A 20,612-nucleotide genomic window follows, 5' to 3' on the forward strand; every position below is an offset into this window, starting at 1 on the left:
CCAATGCTGGAGTAAATGGCCATTTTTATTCATATTTAAAAATAAATATAGAAAAGAAAATAGATGGTTTTCAGTCTGTATTTCTCGGTGCAAAATCAGTAAAAATGGAAAACTGGTGCCTTAATCATAAACTAATAACACATTTTCTTAAAAAGTTTAACTCAAACCAAAGGGCAGACACACGTTTTAACTTAATGCAAGTGGATCTTTAAAGCCCCAAAACAAATATTTTATTGGCCAGTTACAGCAGCCTTAACATCCTGAGGTACCACTTAATCAAATAATAAGAAAGTGACGTATTAAAAACTGCGAGGATAAAAACTTAGAATACTGCATATTCACTTTATTACATATTCCCCTTGCCATACACCATATGCTACACAACTGTCACTTTCTCTCTTCTCTCTCTGCATCATTGGGCTTGAGGTTAACTTAACTAGGAATCTATGATTTTAGATGCCTGTGTGAGGCCTGGCTTCTATCTGGCTCAACAGTGCATGGCCAGTGTCCATGTATGCCATCTTTCTGTAATGGGGAAGAGGAAGTCGTTGTAAGCTGCAGCTAGAACTGACTCAATGGCAGGTAATTGCCATGCTGCTACTGTAAACAGAAAATAGACATTTATACACTTGAAGCGTGTGCGTCTCCAGACAGCACCAACATACTGATGTTCACTCCAGTACTGGCCAACAAAGCCAAAAATAGAAAAATAACACAACAAAGGCTGTGGGTGGCTTTCAACATGTGTAGTGAAAAGAGCAAAGTGCACAAAAGACAATGTATATATAGAAACAATGTATAAAAAGGCACTCACCAAAGTAGGTTTGGCACAATGTATCCACGTGTTCTTTATTTTATTCCCACAGCATGGGAGCACCACCACTTGGTGGGTAGGACTAGATTCCACACAAACAGCTGCATGTTTCCTATAAAACTCTTTGTGCCAAAATAACATGCTAGTCCATGGTAAAACTGTCCCCCAGCAAACCACTTTGTCCTTCATTACAAAATTCTGTTATATAAGTCAGATACTTATAGAGAAAGTTCCTGGTTACACTGGAGCAGCAGATGAAGGCAAGGCAATGGTAATATAAAGAACAAATGATATTGTAAGACTGTATTTAATGTTTGGTGACTTATTTACTCCTTGGTCTGGTTCCTTGGTGTTTGAACAGGTTAATAAGCTGAAAGCACTTGGCGGTGGTGAGCCCATACACCAACAGCAGCCATGAAATATGCTGTGAAGAGCCACTCATCCTACAAAGTTCTGTGTTACCAAGATAACAATGTAGTTTTTGGCTCCGTCAGTAGGTTGCGGGATGGCTACAGGTTGAGGAGCGGAAAGAGCCCAGATTTAAGAGCTAGAAAACTGGCAAGGTTAAGAGAATATGAGACACAGTGAGCATGTTTCTATGTATGATGCAAGCTAATATTCATGGTACTGTAAGGTATACAGAGTGAACAGCTATAAATGCAGTAATCAGTTGGCAAATTTCTATGTCGTGCCTCATTATGTTCTCCCTAGCCCAGAACGGCCAGTAACCCAACCAGAAGCAATACCACACCCTCTATTGGTATTTCCCATGCTCTATCACTGAACCAAAATACCAGGGCATTCTAATAAGCCTTACCAGTATGAAATGTTCACTAATTAAAAAAACAAAAGCAAATAATTAAGAGTCCATTCCTGGTGACGGATACTTCTCCAGGCAAGACGTGTAACATGCATAACATCATGCACACACAAACAAAACCTACACGTCTAACTCCTTTCAAAGAAGGGCAACAAAGTCTGCTTTGACGCTTCAATTGAAAGTGCAGGATCCACAGACCTCATCAATGGGAGCTGGCTGCACTCACGAAAAAAAGGTGGCCTGTAAAATAAAAGGAGGCAAACAGATGGCGAAAGAGAAGGTGTCAGCTCTATACTCACCTGGATTCTGATGAACCGAGGTCGAGCATAAGATGGCAAGAACTCCAACACGTGTTGGTAAAGTCTTGCTCCATCAAATTCGTGCTCAGGTCGGAGGACTACAGCAGCCATACCAGTTTTCCCTTCATTACCTAGTTGGAAAGGAATCATTTTTACAGGTAAGCTTAAACATATGAGAGGTATTTGAATTGCTTGCTTTCTGTGCTTTTGGCAGAACTTTCATTAACGTTATATGAAAACGACTTAGTTGTTTCTTACAACCCAGAATTCTATGCATTCAAAAATGAGTTAACCACCACTGATAGAGCATGATGGAATGCTTGAAGCATGTACTTACTTTAAGGAGCGGTATCAGTGTAGCCTACCTACCTTCATTGTCCATTCTAATATTTTTTTTAAGAAACACTGTTACTTTTTTTTTTTTGTGGCACATTGTTTAAGTTTGGTGACCTTTTTCCCCTTCATAATCGTTTATTTAAAAAAACAATAAACCGTGAATATAACTTGTAGAAAGGCTACCAAAATTATACTTTATTTAAAAAAAAAAAAATCTAGAGAAATGTATTTAGAACTACTTTTTTAATAAAAGGGCTCCATGATCCAATTTGCAGGAGCGACTCTTCAGTGCTTATCAACATTAATGAATAAGTCCTAGAAAAGAAAGAGGAAAATGTAGAAAATCTAAGTATAAGCAAAGAGAACTGGCCAACTAAGTGGACTGCATGTAAGGAGAGGAGTAGATGGTTCGTATTTGATATAGTTAATGTCAGACCAATGTTTCACGATAATCAAACGTCCCGTTGTTAACTATATTCTGATTAATACAAAATTATTCCAAGATCTCTAATTATAAGATATTTTGGAATCATCATCATATGGGAAACTTTATTAGTCAACTGAGCGGAGAATTTAACCATATTTTACCTGGCACAGCGACACCAAAGACATTGACCTCTTCGAAGAAATCCAGTATGCCTATAAGCTCTGCAACTTCAGTTGTTGCAACATTCTCACCTTTCCACCTCCGGAAAAAAACACAAATACAATAAGTCGAATGACACAAAAGGCATACAATTATGCAAAGTAAAGGAATGTTTTTCACTGGAATTCTACGCTGCCCTTGCAGGTCAGAGATGGAAGTACATGTGCAAGTATACTCAAGAATGTAGATGGTTCAATAAAGTTCTCTGACTATGCTAACTATTGTCGATGGTGCACATCAACCAAGAAAAGAAGGAAACTTTCAATTCATCAACAAGAGAAATTAAAGGTTTTATTAAGAAGTTGAGGCACTGACATTTGGCAGAGGCATGTGAGTAGACACAAGAAAATTGTATATCTAGGTGTCTCTTTGAAATTTATGGTAAAATGGGGAGTTAGAGTGCTCAATATAGGTTTTACATGAATCTAAAAATTGAAAATATTTCTGCAGTATGCATCCACACCCCAGCACTCAGTTATGTAATTTTTAGCACTGTATGGTAAAAAAGGATAGAGAAGCTGTAACCTAAAGCACAGCATTTCAATCACTCTTGTTTTTGTGACTACTGACAAAACAAACAGAGAGAAAGAGAAAAAATTGTCAATCCAAGCAATACCTGTAAGTGTCCCCAGTCCTGTCTTTAAAGTAGACAAAGTCATTTTCGTCTTGCATCATCAGGTCACCAGTGTTAAAATACTTGTCTCCGTCGCGGAACACATCTTTCAATATCTTCTTTTGAGAAAGCTCCTTGCTGCCGGCATATCCCAAAAAGGGGCTTTTGTCAGTGACGGGGCTGATCAGAAGCCCAGTCTCACCTGAGCTCAAACAGAGGAGATAAATGCCAAATTGATAACAAACGTTTCAAGCACTGTCTTTACCAAAGCAACTCCTTTGGAGAAAACAACCAGACTACAATGAGCAGAAATAGAAGGTTAGTGTCATCAACTCATCAACAGGAGATTCTCCCCTTTCCAACAATACCTCTACCACTCCACTCAGTGCTGGGGGGGGGCTGAGATATGCCCCCAAGCACGGCTTGTTTTACTTTCACTTTAGTGTAATGTGCCCTGTGCACTAATAGTCATTACACTAATGGCTAAAAGAAGACTCCGGCTGCTCTGTAAGCTCTTTCCAAGTAGCCAGAGTTTAAAATACTATAAAGGACTCCTTCTGGTGCTCTGCACCAGAGAGGCCTTTATATGCCTCCCCGGTGTCTGCCAATGGCAGACAGACGCACTAGGGAGGTAATGCAGGTGTCAGCCGTTGGACAACACCAAACTCAAAGGGTTAAGGAAGATTTTACAATACTGGCATTGAATTTTACATGATTAAGTGTTGCACCCACAACTGTCAATAACTGAATCTTTACATATCTTATTCGATTTTAACTATATTTCAGTTTTTCTCAATGTGACTGCAGTGATTCAATTGATTAATCACTTAATCAATTAATTACTAAATAAACATTGGAGTTGGAAATAATATTTGCACCACAAAAGAGGAATTAGATGCATCAATTAATGGCAAACTGAAAAGCAACTCAGTTAAACACAGGGTTAAGGTAGCAGAATGGCAGAATTGAAAGAAAAACAAATCTAGAACACCTTGAAATTAATTTATTAATATAAATGCCATTTTACCGATTACCACTTTTCGAGTTTCCCTGGAAAGTACTGATCTTGTGCCTTGCTTTCCATACACACATCAGATAATGAGAGAGAGCACAAACTATCAATCTACGTGTATTGTATTTTTTATTTTTGAGGCATATGTTTGCAAAAACGTATCCATTACAAATGTTTGCCAACAGATCTACTGGCTTCGCCAATGCTTGATTTTAATTGCAACATTCTGGGACTCGAAGGCTTGGCTTTAGAATGGGATAGCACCATCATACACTGTCGGCCATGACTTTCTGATTGAGAGAATTCGTAATGCGGGAGTTACCGGCCGTGGCCTCACTTGGCTTCAATCCTTACTTAGTAACAGGACCTTTCAGGTCTTCGAGGGATGTTGTACCTCAGATATTTGCTCATTGAACAGCAGAGTTCTCCAGGGCTCCTCAAAAATTCCTACTCTGTTCAACTTAAATATGCGTCTTTTGGCTGATATCGTTCGGTCATTTGGGATTTCAATGATCTCATAAGCAGAAGATACGCAATTGGTCTTTTCCCTCTCTCATAAGCAGGATCCCTGCTGCACGGCCTTAGGCCCCTGTTTAGAGGCGGTGGCCAATTGGATGAACAATTCTGCCCTGAAATTGAATGGGGAGAAGACGGAAGTTAGGATTCTTGGGAACTCCCCAAATCCTCAGGCGGACCTGGGATGGCCGGGCCTCCTAGAACAACTTCTTCTCCCAGGCTGGCCGAAACAGGTCTAGGCTTCTGGTTAGACAAATCACCGACCACCCAGGCTACAAAATTAGCTGCAACATGTTACAGCTACATCAGGCCTTTCAGGAAAAATCTTCATTTGCCCACTCATTATTCAAAGAATTGTAGTCCAGGCATTGATTTTATCTCGCCTAGTCTACGGAAACTCATTGTATTTAGGAGCCCCAAAATCTGCAGTAAGGAAACTGCAGGCGGTACACAATTTGACTGCTTTATAATATTCCCAGACAGGAGTCCGCCCGGCAAGTTCTTCTGTCTCTTCATTGGCTCCCGGTGGAACAAAGGGTTAATTTCAAATACCTCTGTAGGGCACAAAGGGGATTTTTGGACAAAAGTCCTTCCCCAACCAGAAACCTGCGGTCTACTAATTGCCGACTTGCAGTGGTCCCCACCATCAAAAAGGCCAGAAGTGGAGGTCGGTCTTTTCGATTCAATGTTGCCAAGTTATGGAACTGCTTACCCCCACCCTACGGACAACCAACCTGGAACTTACTTTTCGCAAACTCCGAATAACACGGTTGTTTGATGACTCCCACCATTAATGTCATGGTCAGCTAGATGCGTACTTAGTGCTGGGACGCCTACAGGTAGCCATGCCCTCTATAAGTGCCTCTAAGGTCAGATAAATATTATATCGGCATTGTTGGTTTGATGTTTATCTCTTTTAAAAATGTGTTCTGGGATTAAGCACCAGTGTGCATACAATCTAATACCTCTGAATTTTAATGCATATCCAATGATTGAGAACTGCCTTATACGTCTACTGGCTTTCACCTACAAACAGAACTCGCTGACCTTTCAACGAAGTGCACCGAGCAAGATTTCACACCCCCTTTCCGATTCCCGATGACCCTCCTCGGCTTCAATACAGTCTAAACCTTACCTTTGGCCACCTTCTCGCACCGCCCCTCCTGGTTTCTATATGGCTCCTCATTAAGGACATCATACTTCACTAGCTCAAAGGAAGAGAAGAGCTGTAAGAAACAGAGGGCAGCTGTTACTATTGGAAAACAAACCATTCTGCTACTAAAACTGCGTTTATATAGCTCTTACTACCCCATGAGAGGCATTGTAGCGCGTTACCGTGAGTTGCACGCTACCTGGGTGCCCAAAGTTAGTGGTCAGTCCACTGGTTATTGGAATTACTTTTACAGGAAACCATTCCATGCATGTACTCCAGTGTCTTTCAGGTACATTAAGGATTTGGTTGTGATCATTAAAGGGGGCTGTGGGAAGCAAATGGTTAATGAAATGAATAGATAATGTTAGGTTGCACAGTTATGGCTTCAAAGAAAGAGAGATTAAGACGGACAGGCATGTGTTTAGTGTATATAGACAAGAGGCACACAGAAGTGAAGGATATTTCGCATTCAACATAAATAGGAGAGTGAAAAATAATGTCAAGGTCAATTTTTCATGCAGGGGTTTTGAAATGGAGCAGGTAGGGATTTTGGAGATAGCATGCAATCTGTGTATGTAAATCCAGTGATGTGGCCCTCTCAAAGGGGCTGCACATGGCCGGACTGGGTATAGGTAATTTCCCCGGAACATGGAAGGGTGGGGGCCGGTTTTGCAGCGGTGATGCAATATAGGCTCCCAGTAACAAAAAGTAGAAAGCAGGTGTTTCCAGCCTCCAGGGGCTTGGCCGTGCTACCCCAGGGGCCAGTCTGACAAAAGTACCAGGGCTGCTTTGAGTTCCCAGTCCAGCCCTGGCACTGCATCGTCTTACTCGACGCTTATTCAGACTTTTGTACACAGTACCCAACATCAGAGATCTTTACAACGGGCTCCTAGAAACGCACACAAGCATATCATACGTCATCAAGTCAACAAGTTTCGCCTATGTCTTTTAAATGTACATTTTCCTTTTCTGATGTGTTCTTGGATGTCACTTTTCTCCGTTTATGCTTTATAAGTACCATTGAGTTGGGTAACAATAAACATCTGTTATTCGGCGCCAAGATACCCTCCTGGGTGAGCGTGCGCTTTACAAATAAACAAGTTATGTTATCGCTGTGGGATCTAGTACTACGTGTACATCGTTTTTTGGCATTGTGGAGTTCTGCATGGTATATGGATACAGTCTGACGGCCAAGCACAGCTTGGTCATGTCTTTAGGGAGCACTTAAAGGTGGTGCTCTGGCGCCCTCTAGTGGCTCTTGATTATCCAGAGAACACGAAAAGGGTGTGTGTGTTTGTGCACCCTAAACTATTCATTGTGAAATGAACCCTCGGAATGCATGCCAGCCCTTTCAGAAAGCTCGTTTTAGAAAGCTTAGCAGACCATTATTTACAATCAGGGACAGGAGTTCCTAGTTTCGATTCTGAATGCCGGGGTGAGAGAAGGGTGAAGGCATGGGCTGTGTGCAGTGCTTGAAATGGAAAAATAGAAGTGCAGGTACTCTGTACCAGAGTACCTGCTTGTTTCTGAGAAGTGCTGGTACTCTACAATTAAAAGTACTACGTCACTCTTAGAAGTGCCGGTATTCTCTCCCTCTCAAAATAAAAAAGTGCCGGTACTCCGTACGGGGCAGTGCCGGCACATTTAAAGCACTGGCTCCGTGGTATTAGGGAAGGTGCGATATTCCAACTGAGATGGGGGGGGGGGGGGGGGGGGGGGTTGGGATTCACAACGTATTCATTAAAATGTGCTTTCGGGGAGGAAGGAGGCTCTTCGGAGGTGCTTTGGCCGTTTTTAAAATGGAATACAAATCCCATTTTTTACTTTTCCATTTCTTCAAGTATACTGTCATATTTGTGCCAATTTAGCTTTAGGAAGGCAATTAATTTATGAGAAATGCATTGTGCTGGAATGTGGTAAACTCGGGAGGAGACAGACTTCCTTCACACTTCATAATGTATCCGTCGCTCTAAAGAGGCCGGCCTAAAATGTGCAGTACCGCACTCTATGGCACTATCGCTAGATGTCGCCAAAGTACAAGGAAACGACAGAACTGGACATTTTAATGTGGGACAAGGACCACTTCAAAATCCGAATGCTACTTCCCATAAACGCAAAAAGCCTTGCTTGGATATGAGTGATATTAAATTGAATCAATTCTCTATTGTTGAAAATTTAAAAAAAGCTAGAAAAGCAACACTGGGCCCTCTTCAGCCATGTCAGAAGTAGGATAGTTGGGGAACCATGAAGTTATAAGAGATTAAACCTTCTTTAAATATAAATGAATCAAAAAAACCTGCACCAGGATGTTTTCGTGGTTGACTTCATCTGAAATTCTCCCAAAACTCTTCTCAAAAGAACATCTGCGAGATGTCTCAGAACATTCAGGCATGACACTAGAGTGGAATGGTAGGAGCAAAACTAATTGGCCAAACATGTAAACATTTGAGACAACGTCTAGCAGACACATTTTATCTGTTATATCGGTGGAGAACGTAAACAATTTAGGCACAATATTATGCACCTTCCATCTACAGAGAGTGCACCGGACATCTATAAAAGCCATCAGTGGCTAAAATACATTGATAGGCCGAAGCACTAAATGAAGGTAGACATTCAATGATTTGGGAAGCAAAATAAAAAGCTGGGAGATGCAGCTTATTCAATAGAAAGAGACAATGAATGTGACTCCTAATATTAAGTGTCCTACTCGTTGTAGGCATAATTTCAACATTTTACACAGAACATAGGGTAGCGATGGGTCAGACACACACCACTGGCATTGCACGAGAGTAGACTGACAAGGACCGAAGGGAAGGGATGGTTTCTCACCTGTAATCCCAGCATTATGCTCTAGTGAACCTTACACAGTCTTTCACTCTAACAAGGTAGCTATGAGGACTCACCCGAAATTCCTTCACAAGGTTATTTGGGGTTTTCATGTCAATCAGACAATGTCTTTACCAACCAAGTAAATAAATGCACACTTCCAATGAAACAACTTCGATCAAATTACATTTGTTACAAATAGATTATTATTTGGTGAGCCACACAACCTCCTTCCTACCAGTATCAAAGTACCTGAATTGCAGATTAAATTAAGCCTTTTAAGATTGTTGAATTATGGATTTAAAAAAAGTATTTTAAATGTACTCTTAGCGTTGCATGAAATGATGGCTTGTATTTTGTGGTATGCTGTAATGCATCTTTTATTTTGTATAAGTTTTATGTTTTTTTCCCCCTCAGAAATAAACTTTACTACTATATCTGGGTGCACAGGTAATGTACATAAAGCTTTTCACTAAGATAATTGACATTTTTTGCAGGAAGTTCTTACCGAATTTGGTTGGAACAGAAACGGATAAGTGCAATAAAAGTTATGTTGCAGAGTACCAGAGCCTCCTTGAATGGACCTGGAACATGGACACAAGACCCAACTGTGGTAACATTTTCAAAAGGCAATTGTGTGCAAATGAAATCTTGAAGCTCCGGCTGGAGCGAGAAATCATCCAGTCGTTGCATGATTCAGCCAAAGCCACATTTCCTAACCAGGAGAAGGGGAGAGCCAATTGGTCTTTTTACAATGTTGAGGGAGCGACGCAATTGGCTTCGCCCATGTACAATTGGCCAAGTTAAACGTATAGCAAGAAGTGAAAACAATGCTTTGTTTACATTCGAAATAGGCGCACATTGTATAAAACTGCCTGCATTGCATCCATAGGTACGGTGATGATTTTTTTTGTCACGCAACCCGTTACAAGACGCAACACGGCACTCATTTCAAAAGTAGAGCAAACAATGTTTACATTGTATTCTACACTTAACATTGTATAGTTAAATGGGACCGCATCCAGGGCATCAAGAAGACCGCGGCTTGATGTCCCGTCAAGGGGTATCTAATGGGATGAGGGCAGTCGAGACATGGTATTGACACCAACAAGACTGCAACACAGAACCCGGTGCGCTCCCGAGGAGCATGGGGGTGGAAGGACATCATGGAGAGATGTGATACAGCTGAATCTGTCTGTAGCGAGACCGCAAAAAATAAAAGATGAGAGGCAAGTCGTGAGGAATCAGGATGGATGGTAGGGATGGGTTTGGGGCTGCAGGACTCCAGAGGAAAATAGCTCCTGTCATACAACTAGAGCCCTGGAATCTCCCATCTGGTGTTCTGCAACCAATCCTACCTCACCCGCCAACCCAACGCGGGCCAACTTTCTAAAAAAAAGTCAACTGGATCGAGACCAGATCATTAACCAGAATAGCAGTGGAGATCAGCCCAACAGCAACTATGTCAACAAGCACTGGCAAAGCCAACAGATTGCTCCTCAGCAAGAGCTATTGGCTTTGTCAATGTATTGTTGAGCCATGTTGTACAGCAGTGAGGATGCTGTGAAGCATGGCTGAAAGTAAAGGAATAAAAGGGCTATGACACGGTCAGCGCTCACTGCATTAGAGTGCCCCCCCCCTTACTTTCTGTCATGCAGCACAGCAGCCGCTCTGCTGCAGAGCATGGCTAAAACACATAGACAAAGAGAATAGCTCTTGAATAGGCGAGACCTAATGGCTTTGCCAATGGCTGATTTACTTGGCAGGAGAAGGGCGGGACAGGCAAAAAACGTGATTCTTACGTGCAGTGATCAGAGCTCCTCGCAGAGCTGATAACGTCTCAGGCACCCTGAGGAGATAGGGTATGGGCCTGTGAGACCACCATATTAGAGGGAATCTATCAGAGACGCTGATAGTGCAGGATACGGGATATCATTTTGAAAAGGTTGGTAAAGGATCTGTGAGACCCTCGGATTGCAGGAAATGCCTCACAGAGCAGGTCATAGTGATGCCAGAGAGGCCTCTGTCTTCGGGTAAGGCCTCACAGACCATGAGCACAATGTGCGCTGGAACGCCCGAGCTCTGAAATGCCAGGACTTTGACAGGGGAGCGATCCAGAGACGCTGAAATGACAAGGCAATTACATTTCCGAGCATGATAAAGCAGTCCAAGCTCAAAGAATGCCTCAGAAAACTTGGGCGCGAGTATGACAAGCTTCCCAGTCATCAAGTAGTCAGGGCGTGGGAATGTGAGACCCTTGGAGTGCAGGGAATATCTCAGAGGTCCTAAGGATGCAAGGTAGAGGCCGATGTCTGCAGGCCTAAACACATTCAGCCTGCAGGGCATGCCTTAGATACAGTCAAAGAATAGTGTATGGGAACGTCTGAGCTCTGAGAGGCAATCTTCATACAGGGAATTTGATAGGTTAAGGGTAACTAAAAATGCAAGAGCAAACATGACAACAATTACTAGAAAGGCAACAACAGAGAGACAACAGAGCGACAGCAATTACAGAGCAACAATGTCAGGGACCCAACAATGGAAATCGCAACATCTGGGAACCAACAACGTAAGGGGGGTGAGATGGTGGGCAAATACATGCACTCTTAAGGAGTTCCTGTAGTACTTGGTCCATGCTCCAGGGAGAGGAGAGACACACAAAAAGAAAGTGAAACACTAACACCCCTTTACACTAACAAAATGTCTGGCAACCAACAGTGCATGCTCAACTCAGGCAAGACCTAAAAAGGACTCAGACTCAGTAATGAACATTTTAGATGCAGTTACTTTCCTTTTATATCATGCCTTGGCTCAATGCACGTGGGCATGAGTATGATAATTTACTGGAAGCATCAGTCTAAATCTTTGCACCGGTCCAAAAATCTAAATCGTTTATGTTCAGCCGGTATCCAGAGGAGAAAATGTTATGTTTTAGGTCTAGACTGCACTATTCTTTGCATTAGGCCCAATATACACTTGGGCATAATTACAACGGAACTGAATTCCTAGACAATATAAAGTACCAACTCGAAACTCTAAATGACATCACATTTCCTTGAATAACATGAAATTCATTTCATCATCTAAAGAGGTGTTTGATTGTGTTACCCATTAGCAGTTTCTGTAAAAAAAATAAGGTTTTATTAAAACAATCTAAAAACATTTTCTAGAGTTAATGAAGTAACTAAATGCCACAGGATGCTGTAGATGGAGGCAAGTAACAGTTTTCACTCACTCGGTAGATAAATCCACCCCTGCCGACAGCACCGATGGCGCCGGTGTAGTTAAAGAAGGTGATGTTGGACTCAGTCATTCCATAGGACTCAACAATTTGGACTTTTGCAAACCGCTGGCTGAATTCCTTCCAGACGTCGGGCCTCAGACCGCTCCCACAAGCAAGACGTACCTTGTGATGTGTCTCCTGCTCACCCTGAAGAGACAAGCTTAGAATTAACAAACTCAGTCAATGCTCATTATACAAGCCATCCCAATGTACATTAGTGGGGCTGTACCTACAATCACAAAACGCATAACCTGGGCCACTGGAATGATGCTGCAGGGAAGGACCAAATTATGTCGCAGGGCTGACTAAATTATGCAGCAAAAAAAAAAGAAAATTATGCAGTGATAGACGCCACACTTTAGTGTTACTTCATTCTTTTATTCTTTTTACAGATGTTAACACTGTCTTGAGCAAATATTTTATCTCATCAGTACTAGGTTAGAAACCAAATACAGCAATAAAGAACTGAAAGATGACAAGTCAACCTTTGCTGGGGGCCTTCCACTGCAAGGGAACTCCTGTCGCCATTGATTTTGTAACTTTTGACCTGTTTGTGCTAAAAACTTTTTTGCTACAATCTGCAGATAATGCGCAAGTGATGTATTAAGTGGCAAATCCATATTTATGCAGAAAATGCTGCGGCTGCAGAATTGCATAATTCCGGTGGCCCTGTCCATGTTTAGAACCAAACCTACTGAAAGAAATGGCTATATTAGCTGTCCAAATCTGCAAGGGACAGAGAAAATTGAGACGGTCATTGACCATACACCATTGACCCTGGTGGTAACATACTCGCTAATTGCTTTACTCCTTGTTGCGATGCATGTCTGTGGGTGGGGAATGAAGAGGATTAGGGTTATTTGCATCTGGATGGGTTTAGAAAGGGATGTGCCAAGCAAGCACCATCCTTTCCCGGGGCCTGTTGGTATAGCAGATTAACTCCCTATAGTATTTGTGGAATCCCCAAAAAGCCTAGGTGTCCCTATGGGTAGTTCCTTTGACAACAAATGCCAAGGATGTCTTTGCACTTACAACACAACGCATGCAGCCCTGGTCATTAGTTCCCAGTCATCTTGCTGCAAGAGTGTTTTTTCACCTTTTGAGGATTCTTGTAGTCCTGCTACTCTGCAAATACAACACTGCTGACGCCAGAGTTACCGAGGTCCATTAGATCTTGTTCACCAAGGTTCTGCAGCCACTGTTAACAGTTACCATTAACTTGCTTGAGCCAGTAGTGAAAGAATGAAGCATTAATGGATTGAGTACATCCCCTTCCCAGCATTGCAGGCCACTTAACAGGAGGAATGCCTGTTAGACCAGACAGACTGGGAGGACTAGAATTAATATATTGAGGGTTTCCTGGTTTTCGTGGTCACCCATCTCCAAAATGAGGTTGATACTAGTCTGTCGCACACCTTGAGATGGGGCTGGGATAAAAATATCTGATTTAAACCTTAGACGATAAAAAACACAATCGCTGCACCAGGAAATCCGGACACCTTCAGCAAGTGCATGCTTCTGGTCTAGATGTTTCTAACTCCAGTTCTTTATGATATTGTATTGTAATTGCATTTATATATCACAAGGCCCTGAAAAATGACAATGTTTTCTCTCCATGAACAGTTCTAAGACTCCACTACACTCCATCCCTGTACCTTGCACTTGCCCGCTAACAGCCTGTTTCCTTCCATACCTCTCTTCACTAACATTCTCTGCACCCGACATTCTCCTCAACACCTTCACAACCATCACCTTTTAGATCACCCAAGGCAGCTTCTTCTCTAGTTCTGCACACCCTCTGCTTATTCCACTGTCATCCAGCCTTGAACAGCACAGTTACAATCTCACCCTTCAGCAGGAAATGAGAAAAGGAGGAGAGGAGATCCACGGAAAACTGCTTCAGTTCTCCACACCGCCTGAACTTCAACAAGACAAGAGTGAGCCTCATCATGGGACGGGCTGCTGATCGTCACCTCCACTCCAAAATGGCAACTCCACTGAAGCAAACGCCTCCCCATCTATAAATATTCAGCATCCTGTTATCTAGCCACCAGTGCAGGTCTGACAACAGCCAAAGAATCACTACTATGAGTGTGCATCGATCTTAGCACACTTTTCATGAAGATGTTTATTCAGAAACCATGAGACCTTGAAAAAGCGACTATTGCACAAGGCGTGTTGGCTTTTTTTGTGCTTTTTTAACACTAAACGGACTCTGAAAAGTATCTGATAAATATAGAAAGGATGCTTTGAACTGTTATTCATCGGAAGAAGAAAGAAGCTCAAAAGAAACAAGCATTGGCATAGCCAATAGGTCTTGCCTTTGGGACCTTATAAGTGTTTAGCCATGCAACAGTTGCACAACTAAATACTTATAAGGTCCCAAAAGCGAGACCTATTGGCTATGCAAAGCGGCCGTGCGGCCGCGAAAGTTAAAGTGATCGGGATCACGATTAAACATCAAAGCGGCCGTGCGCCCGTGAAAGTAATCGCGGTAAAGCGCGCGCCCGCGCACATGCACTGTAGCTCCAGGCTGGCCTGGTAGCACTTTTTGGAGCCCTCTCAATAAGTCTCGCCAGACCAGCGCATGCGCTGGGTCAGGCGAGACCTAAAAACAAGCATTGGCATAGCCAATAGGTCTCGCCTTTGGACTTTTATAAGTGTTTAGCCATGCAACAGTTGCATAACTAAACACTTGTAAGGTCCCAAAAGCGAGACCTATTGGCTATGCCAATGCTTGTTTTAACTGCTGCAATCTATTGAAGCCTCACTACAAAGCTTCCGTGCGGCCGCGAAAGTGATCGCGATCAAACATCAAAGCGGCCGCGAAAGTGAAAGTAATCGCGGTAAAGCGCGGCGCGCGGCCGCGCACATGCACTGTAGCTCTAGGCTGGCCTGGTAGCACTTTTTGGAGCCCTCACAAAATGTATCGCCAGACCAGCGCATGCGCTGGGTCAGGCGAGACCTAACAACTGACCAAGTACTGAATGGAAGCAGTTTGTATTCTGATTGAAATTAATAAAAGAAGGACCACATAGAACGGTGGCAGTGTTTCATATGGAATCATGCACTTCCAAGCATTGCAAATGAGTCAAACGGTTTATCATTGAATGTCTCTATGCACTGAGCAAGATTTGTGCTGCTTAAATTATACAATAAGATGTCTGCCCATCAGGATTAGCAACTAGAACTGCAGCTGTTTTGGCGAGGAGCTCTCAAACTCCTTTTCTGGTTAATGGAGCGAATTACAGTAAGGGCGTGTAAGGGGCAGGTGTGTGCACCTCCCGTACAGTTAACCTGCTCTAGCAATAAAGACAATCCCCCCTCTGAAACCCTCAATGGCGCATTATTAAAACAAGCAGCGGCTTGCAACCAACTACAGCGCCCCCATCTTAGATGAACTGTACACCTGAGTTCTTGTATATCTTCAACTTAAAAAAAAGAAGTACATTTGCTAGGAGTTTAAAATCTGGCTTTAATTTAAAAGTTCATTAAACATACATGCCTGAAGGCAAGCTATAACAGACGCTTGGCGTTCCCCAACCAATGCCAGGACGTAAATGTAAATGTTGTAGACTTGTAAAGCGCACAGCTGCCCCAGCAATGGGGCGTCCCGGCGCTGTAGACTGCTGGGGAACCCGTCCTGGCTATCCCTGTGAGATGGTCCCTTTCTGGGTATCTCCAAGGTGAAACCAGGCATCCCCGGCGTCTGTGGGGGGCCATTGTAGAGATGAGGCAAGCTTAATGCCCAGAGTTGCCGAGTGTGTTCCTGGTTAGAGTAGGTACCGAGGCGAGAATTATCGAGTCCGTTTTGACCCTGGTCCACGACCCTGCCGCGTCGGGAATTGAACCCTGGTCCCTGGCCGATTCTCTGCTTACGGGTCTGCCGCCTCTAACTAGGATGCTGAATTCAGGCAAGGGAGTCACACTCGAGGTGAGTGGGCACTTGAGAAGGGGGAGCCAGACTCACTCGAGGGAACCAGGAGTGGGTTTCTCTCTCCAGCTTTCATTACAATATACCCCAACATCGAAGCAACATCTGTCTTCTAGCAACAATCAAGGGCTTGCTATGTTTGCTAGTCCCAGCTTCGAGGAAAGCTTTTCAAAATACTTTAGGACTTAAGTCCTTCCTTTAATGGAAAACAAACAACAACAAACCACTCGATTATGTAGCGATCTCCCAGTGGTGGCAGCGTGTACACAAAATAAGGGGTGCGTAATGAGCTTAAACTGCTGCTCAGGGCCGCCTTCATCCCTCACACAGCAGCCATGTCACATCAACACACCCACCATGCATTGTTATTGAACGGTTTTTGTGAAGTTTTTTTTTTTTAACAGCAAAATTGAGGTAGCAGACCAAAACGAAGTTAGCAATTATATTTGTCCATTTTAATAGCAGAGCACGACGCACAGCTACTGAGCAAGTGCTGAACGAGAGCGACTGCAGATCGGATTTCACATTCACGAGCAACAAAATTTAATCTGAAAATAAACATTATCATGGGTGTGAGGTTAATTTAAAAATAAATGAAGAAAAACATACAGTTGGACATAGGATAGAGGTAGCACGGGCAAGTTTATATTTGCAGAAAAAAAAGTTTTAATATCTATTCTGGAAATGAATCTACAGAAGCAACAACAAACGTATGTATAATAGAAAATGTAAACTGCGCTAGGGAAAAAAGTTGCATAAACCTAGTTTTTTTCCAATGTATTTTTTTTTTAGAGTTTTATATAGGCGCACTAGACCAGAGACATCGGGTATTGGAGCGCTTTACATGAGCACCAGTTACATTACACAAGGGCACATTCATTAGGTCTTGGTTAGCGAAGGCTGCGCTTGCGCAGTCTCTCTCGCGAGATTTAACGTTTTTTGTTAGGCACGGGGAGATTAAGTGATTTGCGCAGAATCACAGGATGTTGAGCGTCGTTGCCGGGACTCGAACCCGGTTCCCCAGCTTCGAGGTCGACCGCTCCGGCCGCTGCTCTTCCCAAGCAATTTAAATTACCTTCAGTAAATGTTGTTCAGGCACTACAGTTCTATATAACTTCCATTACTTTTGTTGTCACAACAGAAAGCGTGATTTTGTTTCTGCAATCAGACCCATCTGGGACTATTTACCTACGCTACTCTGAACACGCTGGGCTTGGATTCACAACGTAAGTAGTTTATCTCGGCTGCAGATTTACTGAAAAGGCACTACAAAATCTACAATGGCGAAGTCTCTTCTGATATACAAAGGTAACTCAGAGAATCCGTCAGACCACAGAGGTCCGTGCGTCACACCGGCCAGATGTTTAGACACATTTAGACAGGCTCGCCGCTGCAGTGGACAATTTATGGTGGAAGCACTTCTACCAACACTGTGAAGGCACTTTTAGCAAAAACAATGCCAGACGGTAGGGTCTCATAGCAGTCCACTCTCCTTGTTTATGTTTCTTGGAAACTAACTCCCAAAGGGGTAGGTTGTGTCTCAAAAACAATTATTCACCGGTCTTGGTGCCTAGGGAGCTTTCTCCCCACAAAAAGGGGCCCTTACTATTTTTCCTGCCCGAGGCTCCAATTCCTTCGTTTATTGCAAAGCTGCGCTCAATCGAACTCTAAATGACCCCCCACCCCCAATATTTTTTTTTTGCCTTACAAAAAATACCTATGCTCCATTGGAAAAAATATATTCCAGAAATTTCTGACTAAATTTCTATTCAAGTAGAAATCTTGGACAGGACTTGCTAATGTTTACTCTGCATACAAACTGTTTTTTCAATTTCACTAATTGTTTGCAGCTCTTCAGTTTTGTCCAGGAGATTACTTACCACTCAAGGAATCGGGAGTACTGTGTGCGCCTCTCTTTACTACTTCAGTTACAATTCTTATTTTTACTCCTCGTAGTACTAACCACACTAGTGTAAGATCTTTTGCAACTTGGTGCTTGCCTTTGCAGGCACCGTCGGGATTTGAACCTGTGACCATGAGGTCGGACACAGGCCCCTGCAGTGGGCGCATTAGTCCACTAAGCCACCAGACGAGGCAAAAGCATGTTGGCTGTCACTGTGTAAAGCAATATAGGAGTTGATCTGATATAGTGACAGAAGGAAACTAAAAAGAACAAGGTAGACCTCACACTACTTTCAGGGGTTGCACCCACCCGGAGGACGTCCCAGAAGCTCTCACTTAGGCGCCCTTGGCACAAACTTAACAACAATCAATTTCACGGCCGCCTTTCTACAACTACTTTTATTATGCCAGATACAGCCGATAGGGCACTATCCGACTGGATTCTCCACTCTCTGGATTATTTTATTCCGGCAAAGTGGTCTAAAAGCCGTACCACCAAATCCAGCCCGTGGTTCAATGACAAGTTGATCACTCTACGTAAAGCCTGTAAAAAGCTGGAACGAGGCTGGGGACGGGACTACAACCCTATTTTGAAGGAGCATTATCAGGCAGCCATTAAGACGTATCATAGGGCTATTCAGGCCGAACGGGCAGCTTATTTTGCGGCTGAGATTAGGAACAGTAGTAACCCCTCCAAAAGTATGTTTTAGATACTCAAAGATCTTAAATCATCAGCAGCTCCTCTAGCACCTGTGATCACGTCGAATGAGCAATGCGAGGTTCTCGCCTCCTTCTTTGTTGAGAAGGTGGAAAATATCTACAAGACCTTCCCGCAAGTTACTACGTGTCTTGACCTCAAGCCCAAATCTTTTCCGACGCGCATGTTGGCTGCTTTCACGCCAATCTCTCAAGATGAGTTGTATGTGCTCTGTAGCAAGGTTAAGTCCGGCCCTTCGGCTGACCCCCTTAAGCCTGAGAAATTTGTAAAATCACTGCCTGTGCTCTTCTCGCCTGTGGGCCAGTTGATTAATCTGACTCTATCCACAGCAACTGTCCCCAGGACTTGGAAGCAAGCCAGAGTGATCCCACTGTTAAAAAAAAAAACAACCTTGACATAGCGAAGCCAGAAAACTTTCGTCCCATCTCTCTCCTGCCTTGGGTATCCAAGATCTCGGATGCTTATATTAATTCAATTCTATCTAGATTTCTGGAGGATAACAACATACTAGACCCCACCCAGAATGGTTTTCGTTCTGGCCACAGCACTGAGACTGCTCTCCTAGCTGTGACCGAACACCTGAGGAGGGCTCTAGATGAGGGCCACACTTCGGCACTGATCTTATTAGATCTCAGTGCCGCGTTTGACATGGACTCTCATAAGATCCTGCTACAGCGGTTGGAGGAAGTAGGCATTGTAGATTTTGCCCTGGAATGGTTTGCCTCTTTTCTTGCTGAGAGGACCTTCCAGGTTACAGCTCCTCCTTTTGCTTCCATGTCCCATACTTCCAAACATGGGGTGCCACAGGACTCAGCTTTGAGCCCTACACTTTTCAATCTTTATGTTTCACCTTTGGCAGCGGAGGGCTCACAGTGGTATCGTACGCAGACGATACTCAGTTGGTAGTCGCACTCACGGACGACCATGTACGGTACGCCTGTAAGTTTCAGAGCAACCTCGAGGCTGTCGCTGAGTGGATGATTGCCAACTGTCTCCAGCTCAATGCCAGCAAGTCGGAGGTCTTGCTAGTGGGGAGAGATCCTGAGCTGTGGGGCGAACGCTGGTGGCCGGCCACCCAGGGAGTTGCACCCACCCCTAAACAGGTGGTAAAAAATCTTGGTGTATGGGTGGACTCTGCCCTTACCTTTCAGACTCAAACCAAGAAAGAGGCAGGGACCTGCTTTGGCATTTTGCGTGGGCTTAAACCGCTGCTGGGGTTTTTTGACCCGCCCATTAGGCAGGTGATTGTGCAGGCTTCCATCCTATCGCGTCAGGACTACGCTAGTTCACTTTATTTGGGGACGAATAAGGCTGAAATCTTGAGACTACAGAGGGCTCAAAACACTGCTGCCAGAACTCTTCTTGGCTTGCCTAGAATGTGCTCTACGACGAACGCCATCTGTCGGCTACACTGGCTGCCTGTGGCCAAAAGTGTAGAGTTTAAATCCCTCTGCATTGCTTTTAAAATTTTGAAGCTCTTGTCACCAGGTATCCTGGTCAATTTACTTGCACCTTACATTCCTGCCCGCCAACTTCGGTCGATCGGGCAGCATCTGGCGGTTGTTCCTCGAGAGAGTAGGGTGCGCGCAGGTGAACGTTCCTTTTCTATTTTGGCAGCCAAACTTTGGAACAGGCTACCTTTGCATTTTTGTTGCATGTATAACTATTTGTCATTCTGTAAGGCAATCAAAACATACCTCTTTCCTCCGTCCTAGGCCTCCCTTCAAGTAGCCTTGC

The 20,612-nt window shown here is 43.5% G+C and overlaps 1 protein-coding gene across 1 annotated transcript in view; it reads right to left on the bottom strand.

The window, feature by feature from the left end:
• The window catches only part of SLC27A3 (solute carrier family 27 member 3), a 161,287-nt gene that overhangs the window by 10,929 nt on the left and 129,746 nt on the right, over positions 1 to 20,612 (bottom strand). Inside the window, exons 5-9 of the mRNA XM_085639361.1 lie at positions 12,274 to 12,468; positions 6,192 to 6,282; positions 3,532 to 3,730; positions 2,858 to 2,955; positions 1,934 to 2,064 (exon numbers count right to left, since the gene is read on the bottom strand). Of these exons, the coding sequence (XP_085495487.1) occupies positions 1,934 to 2,064; positions 2,858 to 2,955; positions 3,532 to 3,730; positions 6,192 to 6,282; positions 12,274 to 12,468 (714 nt within the window). The remainder of the gene's footprint in view (positions 1 to 1,933; positions 2,065 to 2,857; positions 2,956 to 3,531; positions 3,731 to 6,191; positions 6,283 to 12,273; positions 12,469 to 20,612) is intronic.

Source organism: Triturus cristatus, chromosome 12, assembly GCF_964204655.1.
Source record: "Triturus cristatus chromosome 12, aTriCri1.1, whole genome shotgun sequence".
NCBI classification, from domain to species: Eukaryota; Metazoa; Chordata; class Amphibia; order Caudata; family Salamandridae; genus Triturus; species Triturus cristatus.